Here is a 14,540-nt window from a genome sequence, read left to right on the forward strand (position 1 = left end):
TGATCTGACAGAACCTGCCAAATGTGCTCCACCCCACCTCTTTCAGCATCCCGCCGGCAGACAATTCGTTCGAGCCTTTTTCATAAACTATACCATCATCCCATGCTACGTGATGCCCTCATTTCATCCCCCAGATACGTGTCGAAGCGCACTGATCATCGTCACAAAGTTGGCCTTGAAACATGTAACACTCTAACGGCATTTCAGTCTTTCTTGCCTCGTACGTCACGTCACTCTTTCTTGCCTTGTACATCACGTGAATGGAACCGCCTTCCCGCAGATATCGTTGACATAAGTGATCACCAGCATTTTCATTGTGCACTAGCTAACACTGTATAACAGGAGTATGATAATACTTCGTTTTGTAACATGCATTGCATATCTTTATGTATTTTCTTGTTTTGTAACCACTCCTCTCTTTAATGCCTTTGGCCCTGAGGGATGAATAAATGAAAAAATGAAATGAAATCACAGACTGAATGCAAACAGTGAGCTAGATGTACTATCGGGGACAAAAGTGGTATACTCCACGTGGTGGGAGCCGGAGCAACGGAAAACTGCTTTGCAACGCCATCTACAGGCGGCATTTGGGATCGAGACAGCCAATGCGTGACCTGTATTATCAGCAGGCACGTCACTTGGTTCGTTTCAATGTTTCGTGCTTTAGCTCGCCAAAATGCCCCAGTTTTTCGTTGCTCCGGCTCCCTCCGCATGGAGTATACCACTTTTGTCCCCGATAGTACATGCCTCTCACACTGCAGCTATATGTACACGCTGAGGGAGGAGCACCAAATGCAGGGGACTCACAGAGGACTCCTGCCTGTAAAAGGGGAAGGCCAGAATGGCCTGCTCGACGGGCATCTCCTTGACGCGGTTGTGCCTGGTCTTTGCCGCCACCTGCTGGCTGAACTCAGAAGAGCCACTGCCGCCTGTAGCCGCGGCAGCAGCCTCGGCTTTGGCCCGCTGCGATACCTTGGCCCTGGTCGCTTCCCGGAGCTTCTGGTCAAGGTACTGAAAGTGCAGTTGATACAAAACTTCCTATTGTTGGTTCCAAGCAGGTATGCCCCTGAAAGCAGTCGCGCAGAAAGCAAAGAAAGCTGCAATGCCTTCCATGGGTCGTGTTAAAGGGGCCCAGAAACACTATCTTAGTTGACTATCTTGCCTGTTGATCGCATACAGTGAGTTATAATGGTGCTATTAGCGTCGGTAATACCGCGTATATTCCGTTTTTTAATATTTTAATCTCCTCCCAAAAACAAATTCATGGCTCTGATGGTGTCCCCACACAGGGGCGGGTTTCAGCAGCGGATATGACATCACCTGGCGCGAGCTTGATGATTGTACAAACAGTAAATATACTGCAAATTGTGTGAATAAATAGAGACACATTTTGTCACCTGTCTGCATTTTATATTAGATCAACAAAAACAACTTGTTTGTCTTAGATAAAAGCCCTGCAAAGCAAGTAAAATAAAAATACACCACCAGGGGCGCTCTGGCATGGAAACGACGCTGCCAGTCTCAGCAAGAACGAGTTACAGAGAGCAGGCAACCACGGAGTGCAAACTTCCGCGACGTGCTCTGGCAGGCTGTTTTGATTGGTTGCGCCAGGTGCCATCATTGGGAGAGCGAAATAGGAGTGGGAAGCCCCACCAAAATCGAGTTGAGGGCAGCGTTTTGTTTCCTTGTATTTTGAAATTTCTTCACTGAATAACTCCCGTGCCTGTGCATCGATTCCTGTAATTCTTTTTAAGTCAGCATCTGTGTGACATAAAGAATCCACCTGAAGTATAGCCAGTATTCCCCCAAGCAGTGTTTTGCAGCCCCTTTAAGATAGTGTTACATCGAGTAAATTTTAAGATCGTCAAGGCATTGAACCACCCACTGCTTTCAGACTAGGCTGAGCTTGCCATAAGACTCTTGAAGAGTTCTGAATGTAATGAGAGGAGTGCTCTGAACCAGATGATTTGAGGAAAGAAACTCGTGTGATATTAGTGAAAATGTGGTATTTGACAAAGGCTGTACATGAGTCATGCAAATAGTCATGTACAGTTGGGGCCAAAAGTCTCCAGGACAGGCGAGCAGCAGCTGAAGTTTACAGCTTCGTTACCAGCTGGTGGCTGCTGACCACATCTGCGGAAGTGAACGTTGTTTTTGGGTTCTCTGATATGTGCTTGTGAAATCCGCCGAACATTTCCACACTTTACACATGTACACCAAAATCATCAGTCGTGCGTCCTGGAGACTTCAGTCCCTGAGAGTACAAGTTGGCTCCCCTATACCAGGCAGAGGTTTTCAGTCTTTTTAGCCTCGGGAAACCCCAATGGTTTTCACAAGGCACTGAGGAATCCTGTGTGTCGTGGCTCTCCATCCCCTTTCCTGCCCACCATGGATGCAAAAATGGGAACACACAGACTCACACTTCCTCGAAAAAAAGCGAAAATCAAACATATACAGTGGAATCTTGATGACACGAACCTCACGAGATCGTGAAAAATATTCGTATCATCAAACACAAACAAAATCTCCATGTAGAAGCATGGAAAACGCATGCATGCAGATCTGTGTACAGCTGATGAAATTTATTTAAGGCCATGCTGACTCGTCGACAGCACTCAGTGCTCGATGGCGTGATCACGGCTGACACGTGTATCACCTGTAGTGGTGTGGGAGAATGTTCGAAACGTGCGAAACTCTGTACATTTCACACATTGCAATCTGGCCAGAGAATTTTAAAAATCTGTACCATATTGAAATTCATATCAAAAGTGATCGTATCATCAAGATTCTATTGAACTACATTTGGCTGTACGGCAAAACAGTCTGCTATAAACAACTCCAGTATGGTCAGTACCAAAATGAAGTGGAAAATAAAAGATGACGCTCAAGGCATGCATGGATTCAGGTGCCCGGGGAACCCAGAAACCAAACCAAGGAACCCAAGGGTTCTAAGGTAAGCCTCGGACTGAGAGCTCCTGCACCAGAACATTCTTTACAGTGCCGATATTCTGGAAGTGTCCAGTGGACATGCAGAATTCAGTCTGAGCTGAATATTCGCAGCTCCAGACCAAGAGGTGACGGCTGTGAGACTACAGCTAACCCATAATTCCTGTTAGGTCGCCTTGGCTGAAATTGCGCTTGCCACTATATGTCAGTGACTGTGCTAAAGAAGTAAATAAACCAAAAATTGAAAACTAGTTTTTTGAGGAAAGGAAATGGTGCAATAACTGTCTGACATCTCGAACCTCACCATAAGGGAAGGGAGTGAAAGAAGAAAGAGAGAAAGTTATACCGCATATTCCGACCACCTGGGGATCTTTAATACGCACTGACATCGCACAGCACATGGGCACCTTTTGCATTTCGCCTCCATAAACACAGTCGCCATGGCTGGGTTTGAACCCGGAAACTTGGCCGCAGCGGCCGCGTTTTGATGGAGTATTACATAACTAATGCTGTAAATACTTAAGATCCATATTAAACCATTCTGAAGCAGTAACAGAGAGCCATGTTTGATTTAAAGGCAACAGGAGCTTCCGTGCATCTGTTCTCGGAGACAGCTTTTCTTCGCAATCAAAGGAACACTCCAAAGGTGGAGCGCTCGTAACTGTGTTGTTCCACAAAAAAGTTCAGCCGCATGACAGTGCCCCTGGCCGACTGGCGCATTGCTCTCTGTGTGATACTTGCACTCTGTTGCTGCTGTAGCTCGCGCCATCTATGGAAGCTCGTTGTAACAAGACATGCCTAGCAAATTTGTCTGAAACAAGAAAACTGCTTCTTTCATGACTTTCAGCATTCAAAGTTGGCTGCTGCGTTAGAAGTATGCCTTGAATAATGGGAGATATATCCTGCTGCGTAGGAAGAGAGGGCAAGTTTCGAGTCCATAGCTTTCACTCCACTGCCAGAAAAAGCTGTCACGGTATATGTGATCCTATATGTGTGGAGGCTAACAAAGAGGGTTCAGCTTAAGTTAAGAACAACGCAGCGAGCTATGGAAAGGAAAATGATAGGTGTAATGTTAAGAGATCGGAAGAGGGTGGAGTGGGTGAGGGAACAAAGGCGGGTTAACGACATCCTAGTTGAAATCAAGAGGAAGAAATGGGCTTGGGCAGGGCATGTAATGCGAAGGGGAGATAACTACTGGTCCTTAAGGGTAACGGAGTGGATTCCAAGAGAAGGCAAACATAGCAGGGAGCGGCAGAAAGTTAGGTGGGCGGGTGAGATTAAGAAGTTTGCGGGGATACAGTGGCCGCAACTTGCAAAGGACAGGGTTAATTGGGGAGACATGGGTGAGGCCTTTGCCCTGCAGTGGGCGTAGTCAGGCTGATGATGATGATGATGTGATCCTCGACAGCATCTGCCGTTTTTTTTTTTTTGAGCCCCATTAGGACTTTTACATTTAGTGGAGACTTCTACGACATTAGGTCCACGTGCAACGCACTCACCACAGCACGTGAGGTGCGCCGCACGGGCTCCTCCGTGTCCGTCTTGTCATCAGCGTTTTTCTGCGACAAGCGCCGGGCGGCGACGGAGGTTCCCTTGCCTCCGTAGTCGTACATAGTCAACACTTCATCCGGCAGCCGGCGCCGCACGTTCTTGAACTTTGCTCTCAGCCTGTCGACCCATACTTGCTGCGGGCGAAAGGAAAACAAAGCATTTCACAGCATTCTCAGTGGATGAGGGCCACAAATGGAATCAAGCATGCACATGAGCGCAGGAAAGCCACAGGGTAGAATGGAGCCTGGTGAATTCAAATTTGCTCGATTTGAACATCAGGTTCATTCAATTTCTTGTTTAGTCCTGTCAACATCAAATGCACTAAATGTACTCTCATAATGAAAGCATATTCATTATAATTATGCCATTAGTCATAAAAATTTGGGTAAATATTAAATTACCACAGTGCGAATGTTGTCCCACGTTAGCACCTCCAGAATTGGTACCATTTTTCTTTTTGGCAAAAGAGCGAATTTGCTGCGTTAGTAAACAAAGCCTTCAAAAAGATTTTCTTAGTTCAAACTTTACACAGTTAGAACGAAACTTTGGTTCCCCTTTGAGTTGGAGTCATTGAGAATCGGCACTGCTATACAACAACCTTCAAAACAATGTAGATGCATTCTTAAGAGTCAAGAGAACATGTAAAGACTAATTAAAAACTGTGACAGTGGCCCAGTAGTCGAAGCGTCCATCTTGCACGCAGAAGGTGTGGGTTTCAACCCCTACAGCTGCTGGGAACCAGCGCCCCCCCCCCCCCCCGATTTTCGGGTACTAAAAGCTTTCTCTTGACCCAACGCTTTGTTTCTCGGGGTGAAATGCTCGAAAAAAAAAATTACACGGTGATTACACATTCGTGGTAACGTGGATGATAAGTGCTGGCAGTTTTTCTGTAGTGCCCTTGCGAATCATTATTTTGCGGTTTATACTTTTGGGATTTATGATTTAGCTAGTCCATCTGGCACGTTTATAATGGACGTACCACTACTGCAGGCAGATGATGTGCTTGAGGATTCTGGTGTCTTTCATGAGTGGCTTCTGCTCGGCAAGCACGCACTTGAGAATCTTGCCGCTTTTTACGTGCGGCTGGGAGCTCGCACACTAGCACCTCTGGGTTAGCACGCGCCTTGCGTTTTGTCTCAGCCCATTCAAGGTGCGAATGCTTTGGTGGATGCAAAAGCCCTTTCTCTGACTCTTCCTACTTGCGAGCCTTTGCCACTTGTAATCACTTCGCGTCCTTCTCCAGAGCAGCACACTGCTGCTCTGGGAATGCGGACTGATGCGGACTTCACCGGCACATGGAAACTCCAGGACTGGACGCAAAGCATCAGCACTCCGCAGCAATTAAGTTTCCCAAGCTGAAGGCAGAACTCGAACACATATCCTAGCAACAGCGTTACGATGCCACCAGTCATAGTGTAGGTTGAGAAATAAGCGTTTTTGCTCTACGGAGGCTGCATCCGATCGCCTAAAGCAGCGAAGATTACTCAAGCGACAAAGCGAGTGTCTATGTCTGGATCGTTAACCGTAGTTGTAAGGAAAGAAAAGGTGCAGTAGCAGTGTACTGGGTGGACAACTGGACTGTGCCCTGGAGGCATGATTGAAAGGGGCAGAATACGATCCGATGTGCAACCCTCATTGCACATAATGCTTTCTAGTTGCATCCAGCACTCCGGCCAGATGCAACGCTAGCAGTCCCAGTGGCCGCATTTTGATAAAAGTGAAGCGTAAAAAGACACCTGTATACTATGCAACATTGGTGCATGTTAAAGAGCCCCAGAGAATCGAACTATCCCAAGCCCTTCACTACGATGCACCTTTCTCACTTCGTTTCATCTGCTCCTCCATCGCTTCTCCCATAATGCAGTTGAGGCGTCTAACAAATGCTTGATGTTGACAGCCGCAACTGTACCACACATAGGTCGGGAACCTTTGCCTTAAGACCAAGGGCTCAGCTGGGTCTCTGGCCACAAGCTTGCACAGGCCAAACACATAAGGCATGGCATTCTTTGGCCAAACTTTCCTTGAATCATTAAAAATTAAATAATTTTGTCTTTTGTCCAAAATGTCTGATTTTTAGACACAGTTTCTTCACTCCTTCTTATCAGCAACAGGCAACTCCGAGCCTGATTTCGAAACCTGTATTTGAACTGCTTCCTTCTCCCGATGTCCATCAAATGAAAGTTTACGGCCTTACCGTTCCCGTCTTGTCGTCAGAACCTCGAAGATGCGGATACTTCATCAACAGACTGTCCACAGCAAACCTGTAGAGCTGTGTCGATGGGTACCTGCAAAGACGTCGGGGAACAAAACCGGTTGCTCTTTTGCACACAGGGATGCCTTGGTCAATGGCTACAGTTCTTCCGCAATTTCAATGCCAGCCACATAGCTCTCTTTTCAGTGGGACTGCTCAATATCCTATTTACATGGTCATTTCGAAGGTCCTCGAAACGACAGTTTATCAACTAAAAGTCCAATTGAGCGCTGCTAAATAGGCAGCTCTGATGAGCATCGAGTCAATAGTCTATATCAAGTCAATGGAACAGCATGGAACTCTTGAAGTCTTCGAGCAGTGGCTGCAAGTGCTCTCAGATGCTGGGTGCTTGTAGCAACATGCTGGGGAATAAAGCCACAGCCGTATCATCTCTTAAATATAGGGAACTTTAAAATACACAACTTATTTTGCAGAAATAAATACAGGCAGTAATAAGGGAGTAATTACTCACTGACATCCACCCGAGCGCAGCCATACGGCTACAAAGGAAAGCTATACAGCTTTCTCAGAAACTTCGTAGTTAAAGAAAAATCGTCCTGGTCCGGGTTTCGAACCCGGGACCACCGCTACACCGGAGCAGTCGCTCTACCAACTGGGCTAACCGGGACGGCAAGCTTATGGTAGGGCGAGAGCGAATTGATCAATAACTCGAAGTGGGAACTGTGTTGGTCAAATGTTTAGGGGATTCCCCTAAACTTTTGACTAATAAAGACAGGCTGAGCTACAAAACGCTCCAGCAGGCATAACACCATTGTTGGCAGCGAAATGAACATTTTGTTTATCATTTCCAGTTAAACCTGTAAGCTGATTGCTTGCGTGCCTGAAAAATTTTTGGCAGCGATAGTGATGGAAATACTCAAAGGCGATTGACTTTGCTGTGTAGGAATGGAGTTTGACAGCGATTGAAAATCTCGAAGGCAGAAAGTGTCTGTGTGACAGGGGGTATTAACACATTCACTGCATCGTGTATCACCGGCACGTCACATAGTTTATCCATGCTGTGTGGCCACAAATACTGGGTCCCATGATGAAGCTGTGGGATAGATTTGATAGCGAGGTCCTCCTCCTTGGACCTCAAAATAAGATATGATCCATGGATTCATTACGTGACCCAGTATTCGAGGCCGCACAGCATGGATAAATTACGTCACGTGCCAGTGACCCATGACGCAGTGAACGGGTAAAACTCCTTGGTTCATTTATTCGCCACCATGTGGTGCCACTTATGGGGAGTGGCGACTTAGGTCACAGTACGAGGTGCTGGCATCATTGCTGAATGAATATGCCTATATGGGAGTAAAACGGCAGTAAACTGCCCTCTGGCACAATCCCTTTAAAAATGGAGTGTACCACTCCCTTTATAAAGGGGAATGCTCCAGAGGACAGTTTACTCCCTTTTTATTCCTTTCAGTTTACAGTGTACCAATAACACGCCACCTCCATAAAAGGGAGGTGGTGTGTGCACATCCTTTTTGTAAAGGAAGGTGCCTTCCCTTTATAAAAAGGAATGCTCCAGAGGACAGTTTACTCCCTTTTTATTCCTTTCAGTTTACAGTGTACCAATAACACGCCACCTCCATAAAAGGGAGGTGGTGTGTGCACATCCTTTTTGTAAAGGAAGGTGCCTTCCCTTTATAAAAAGGAATGCTCCAGAGGACAGTTTACTCCCTTTTTATTCCTTTCAGTTTACAGTGTACCAATAACACGCCACCTCCATAAAAGGGAGGTGGTGTGTGCACATCCTTTTTGTAAAGGAAGGTGCCTTCCCTTTATAAAAAGGAATGCTCCAGAGGACAGTTTACTCCCTTTTTATTCCTTTCAGTTTACAGTGTACCAATAACACGCCACCTCCATAAAAGGGAGGTGGTGTGTGCACATCCTTTTTGTAAAGGAAGGTGCACTCCCTTTATGAAAAGGAGTGCTCCAGAGGACGGTTTACTCCCTTTTTATTCCTTTCAGTTTACAGTGTACCAATAACACGCCACCTCCATAAAAGGGAGGTGGTGTGTGCACGTCCCTTTTGTAAAGGAAGGTGCACTCCCTTTATGAAAAGGAATGCTCCAGAGGACAGTTTACTCCCTTTTTATTACTTTCAGTTTACAGTGTACCTAATAACACGCCACCTCCATAAAAGGGAGGTGGTGTGTGCACCTCCCTTTTGTATAGGAAGGTGCACTCCCTTTATGAAAAGGAGTGCTCTAGAGGACAGTTTACTCCCTTTTTATTCCTTTCAGTTTAGAGTGTACCTAATCACACGCCACCCCCATAAAAGGGAGGTGGTGTGTGCACCTCCCTTTTGTAAAGGAAGGTGCACTCCCTTTATGAAAAGGAGTTCTCCAGAGGACAGTTTACTCCCTTTTTATTACTTTCAGTTTACAGTGTACCTAATAACACGCCACCTCCATAAAAGGGAGGTGGTGTGTGCACCTCCCTTTTGTATAGGAAGGTGCACTCCCTTTATGAAAAGGAGTGCTCTAGAGGACAGTTTACTCCCTTTTTATTCCTTTCAGTTTAGAGTGTACCTAATCACACGCCACCCCCATAAAAGGGAGGTGGTGTGTGCACCTCCTTTTTGTAAAGGAAGGTGCACTCCCTTTATGAAAAGGAGTGCTCTAGAGGACAGTTTACTCCCTTTTTATTACTTTCAGTTTAGAGTGTACCTAATCACACGCCACCCCCATAAAAGGGAGGTGGTGTGTGCACCTCCCTTTTGTAAAGGAAGGTGCACTCCCTTTATGAAAAGGAGTGCTCTAGAGGACAGTTTACTCCCTTTTTATTCCTTTCAGTTTAGAGTGTACCTAATCACACGCCACCCCCATAAAAGGGAAGTGGTGTGTGCACCTCCTTTTTGTAAAGGAAGGTGCACTCCCTTTATGAAATAGAGTGCTCTAGAGGACAGTTCACTCCCTTTTTATTCCTTTCAGTTTAGAGTGTACCTAATCACACGCCACCCCCATAAAAGAGAGGTGGTGTGTGCACCTCCTTTTTGTAAAGGAAGGTGCACTCCCTTTATGAAATGGAGTGCTCCAGAGGACAGTTTACTCCCTTTTTATTCCTTTCAGTTTACAGTGTACCTAACGTGCCACCTCACAATGAAAATGAGAACACAAAATTTGTTTGCTCATTTCTAGTGGCATGTTACTAGTTGAGGGAATGCTCTCTCCTTCTCCTGGCATGTGCAAAGCAGGCACAGGGACTTGTGAATGGGAGTACTTAAGGGAGTACATAATGGAAGTTAGGCGATGGCTTTTGACTTGCTGCAACCGGCCGACCAGGCTGGCTTTAAAATCAAGGAGGCACTGATCGGTGTAAAGCCACATGCCAGTGGAGCTCAGTTTTATTTACTGCTACTCCAGAATTGTCTAACTAAAAGTTGGAATATGTACACCACGAAGCAATGCAAAATTGGTAAGCAGAGTGTTGGCCAGGCGAAATACACACACACCATAGACTTTCGTTATTTTTTGTCCCTTTTTTTATGCCACAAAACCAATGAGGTGAAATGCAGCATTAGCACAGCGGCAAATGCACACGATTTTCTTGATTCTTACACACATAAGCTAGACTGGAACAACTAAGCCCGACTCATGCAAAATTAGGGCAATAGCCTTCACATAGCTCTGACTGTACAGTTGGGGGTCAAAGTTTCCAAGACACATAAGCAACGACCGCAACCGATAGCCTTGTTTCTAGCTGGTGGCTCCAAATCACATATGTATGTCAATGAGAAAGTTGGACTCCCATCTTTTCACCTGTGGTATTAAGATGAGGTGATCACTTGCAGACCTGGCACCTACAGAATTAGACTACTTTTCAAGCGTCCTGGAGACTTTTGTTCCTAAGTGTACCATGCAATACCAATTGTTTCAGGGAAGACGAAGTAAGCTGGTTAACTAATCTTAAGTAATTAACTTTTTAACTATTATAGTTAGGTGCCTAGTTGCAATCAGAAATTTGCAGCCGGTCATTAGTAATAGCCACATCAGTTTTTAGAATTTAGAAAACATGATTATCCTTGGCACTGTGGCTCAATGAAACGTGGCTTTTTTTACTAGTTACGTGTACTGGAAAGGTTGCTTTGCCTGCATTTTGTCGAGCGATACCGCCGAGGATAACTGCGTTTTCAAATTCTAATGACTCATAAGGCTATTACTAATGACTGGCTACAAATCTCTAATTGCAACTAGGCACCTAACTCTAATAATTAAAAAGTTTATTAAAAATTTGTTAACCAGCTTACTCCTTCCAACGATTCACTAGTTTTCTGGTGTTCACCGACACTGGTAATACTATGCCGCAAAAGCCATATTTTTATCCAAAAGGCATATTTTTGAAAATTACTTAGTCTTCCATGAAACACCTGATACATGTGCACATAATAAATTCCAAGAAGACCTTGCGAGAGAATTCTCGCGTTTGAATTGCAGAAAAGTACAAATATAAAGCTACGCTACAGCTAAACAGGCGCGTTGGTTATGCATTTTTAGGGAAAACAATGCGAAAGACAGGGAGACAGTGTCATTCACGTCTTTGGCATTGTTGCCCCTAAAAAATATAATGCTACGCAGAGCTTCAGAGTGGCATCTTACAGAGATATTTTGCAGCATGCAGTGTAGAGGCCGTGGACGATATCGTAACGCATCTTCCCAGTCAATGGGTGCTTGGCTTCCAGAGCACCTCGGATGGCAGTGAAGCGTGGTAGCTGGAACTTTAGGTAGTCATTCGACTGTGGTGCCTTAGGTAGCTTCTCCGGATTAAAGTGGGGCACTTCCTCACAGCTGCTGAGAAAAGGCAAAGAAACAAACAAAAAATGATGGTCGATATGAGTACCTAGGCCAAATGCAAATTAGGCGCACTCGCACTTCGGTTTTTACTCTGTTTGATTTCAGTAGCTAGGCCACATGCAAATTAGGCGCGCTCGCACTTCGGTTTTTACTCTGTTTGATTTCAGTAGCTAGGCCAAATGCAAATTAGGCGCACTCGCACTTCGGTTTTTACTCTGTTTGATTTCAGTAGCTAGGCCAAATGCAAATTAGGCGCGCTCGCACTTCGGTTTTTACTCTGTTTGATTTCAGTAGCTAGGCCACATGCAAATTAGGCGCGCTCGCACTTCGGTTTTTACTCTGTTTGATTTCAGTAGCTAGGCCAAATGCAAATTAGGCGCGCTCGCACTTCGGTTTTTACTTTGTTTCCATTGTTCGGATCCACTGTTCACGGATGGAGGTTGTTCGGATAGCAATAATGGGTTAATGCCCATATATGCGGAAGTGGTTATTCTCTATATTCATAGATCCCAGGGACGCCTCATACTAGCCCTGGTGCACCGGGGTTCCCCGAGGCCAGAAACATTCAAAACCCCTGCGCTAACTCTACTGACCACCTTCATCACTCTCAAGTCTCCTGTTCTGTGGGTGCAGGCATAACCTATATCAAGCTTCCTTTCTTGCCCACTACCCAGTCAGATTAACTGCCACATGAAGCCGTGCTTTACCTCATTTCCTTAGGTGGTTTGCTGTCCCTCTTCCGCCCGTGTGATGGTGACCTGTTGGCAGCCTTTTCGGCGAGCTTCTCCGCAGCGGACTCGTCAGTGCACATTCTAAGCAGGTCGGCAACAGTGACGTCTTTGTCCTCGTCTTCCACCGCCAAGATTGCGTTGGAGATGTCGGGACAACTGTACGGCACCTCCTCTTTGTCCTCCTGTTCGGACTCTGTTTGGAATGGCGTGGCTTCAGAGTCACCAGGTTCTACCGGGTCGTCAGGCTCCACTGGCTCGTCAGGCTCCACTGGCTCGTCAGGCTCTACCGGCCCTCCAAGCTCTACTTGCGCGCCAATCTCTACATACTCGCCAAGTTCTGCCTGCTCGCCAAGCTTGACTGGCTCACCAAGTTCTACCGGCTCAACAAGCTCTGCCGGTTCGTCAAGCTTGACTGGTGCGCCAAGTTCTACCTGCTCGCCAAGCTCTAGCGATTTATCAAGCTCGACCGGCTCGCTAAGTTCTACCTGCTCGCCAAGCTCTACCGGTTCGCCAAGCTTGACTGGCTCGCCAAGTTCTACCTGCTCACCAAGCTCGACCGGTTCACCAAACTCAACCAGCTCGCCAGGCTCGACTGGCTCCCTAAAGCATTCAGCTGTGCCATCCGGGGTCAGTGGCTCGTCCAAGGCAGCAAGCTGTAACAGGAAGGGAACAAGAAATTCTGACCATCATCACCATTAATCCAGCCATGTACACTGCAGGACAGATATGCCTCCAATTAACCGTGTCCTGTGCCAGCTGTAGCTACCAGACCCCTGCACACTTCCCAATCTTATCTGCCTGCCTGATCCCCTCTGCCATTCCTTACTGCATTTACCTTCCCCTAGAATCCACTACATTACCATTGAAGGTGCACTGAAGAGGATTCTGAACTTGTCTTTTTGCCGCAGGAACTCGATCTACACGTTCCTAGCATTCTTAGAAACTGCAACTTAGTGCCCTGTATGGCCGATTTCCCTAATTAAATCGAATTAACGTCCGGCTCCCGCCCTTTTTTTTTAATTCTGCCTCGTACGATGGGCGGAGTCGACCAACGCGTGAAGTTCCTTTCAGCCAGCTCCGTGGAGGCTTTGCTTTCGCTTTATTTTGTTTTTTAGGTTTCCATGAATAAATAGTTTCATTCGCAGATAATATAGCCGCAAAATAAGCCCGCAGAAATAAAAATATGCGCGGACTATTTGCTACTACGGACTACTACGTATTACTCCGCCGATGGCAGAGCGGCAAGGCGCCACGGGACTGGGTGAAAGGCACTCCACGCGTTGGTCGACCCCGCCCACCATACGAGGCAGAATTAAAAAAAAAGGGCGGGAGCCGGCCGTTAATTCGATTTAATTTGGGAAATCGGCCATACAGGGCAATAAGTCGCAGTTTCTAAGAATGCTGGGAACGTGTAGATCGAGTTCCCGCGGCAAAAAGACAAGTTCAGATTCCTCTTCAGTGCACCATTAAGGAACATTAACTTCCTTCCCTTCACACTACATGTCCTGCCCGTGCCCATTTCCTCTTCTTGATTTCAGCTAGGTTATCAATAGGTCCTGTCTGTTTCCTTCCCCCATTCCGACTTCAGACGTAACTTAAAGAGAGAAAGGAAGAATCACCCACATGCTTGTGCTACTGTCAATATGTAACTGCACAGCACCCTAACACCAAGAAACGGCAAAGATGAACACTAAATCAAACAACATCTAAATAACCGACTATGGTAGTACAGTGGAACCTCGATTATATGTCGCCCGGTCATGCGACGACCCGCATTTTACGACAAATTTGTGCGGTCCCGGCAAAACCCCCATAGAGACAATGCATTAAAAACCTCGGTTATACGACGCAAATTTTAGAAGGACCCCGCTTCGTACGACGTCTGGCTCGTACCGTCCGTCAAAAAAGGTCGTCAGCAAACGCAGGCCGGGATGTAGCATATTTTCGCGATTCTAAGCACCCCCCTAATCTAAGCACCCCCCCCCCCTATTTTCGGAAAAAAATTTATGAAAAAAAACTTTGCATGTGAATCTAAGCACCCCCTTTTTTGCGCGGAAGAGAGAGCGTTGCCGAGGCCGCCAAGTGCACTTGCTCTCTTTTTCATCGAGCCTGCACAGTCGGAGTCCCGAGGAGGCACGGCCTGCACGTTGTTGTTGTTGTGACTGAGAGAAGGATGAAAAGGAAATTGCATGGGCCTGCCTACTGGCTCCAGCCAAGCCACCACCGCTGCCAAGTGCATATAGAGGAGAGTTAAAA

General features: G+C 46.4%; 1 protein-coding gene across 3 annotated transcripts in view; it reads right to left on the minus strand.

Moving 5' to 3' along the window:
- Window positions 1-14,540, minus strand: part of LOC149347528 (uncharacterized) — a 55,399-nt gene that overhangs the window by 8,242 nt on the left and 32,617 nt on the right. For 2 of the 3 annotated variants that reach the window (XM_089587176.1, XM_089587178.1), the window contains exons 9-13: window positions 12,261-12,937; window positions 11,359-11,550; window positions 6,692-6,782; window positions 4,446-4,631; window positions 808-1,011 (exon numbers count right to left, since the gene is read on the minus strand). In XM_089587176.1, coding sequence (XP_089443302.1) covers window positions 808-1,011; window positions 4,446-4,631; window positions 6,692-6,782; window positions 11,359-11,550; window positions 12,261-12,937 — 1,350 coding nt within the window. The remainder of the gene's footprint in view (window positions 1-807; window positions 1,012-4,445; window positions 4,632-6,691; window positions 6,783-11,358; window positions 11,551-12,260; window positions 12,938-14,540) is intronic. The other variant, XM_089587177.1, reaches the window with a different exon arrangement.

The sequence above is a fragment of the Amblyomma mixtum genome, chromosome 4 (genome assembly GCF_055824585.1).
Source record: "Amblyomma mixtum isolate Tamu chromosome 4, ASM5582458v1, whole genome shotgun sequence".
NCBI classification, from domain to species: domain Eukaryota; kingdom Metazoa; phylum Arthropoda; class Arachnida; order Ixodida; family Ixodidae; genus Amblyomma; species Amblyomma mixtum.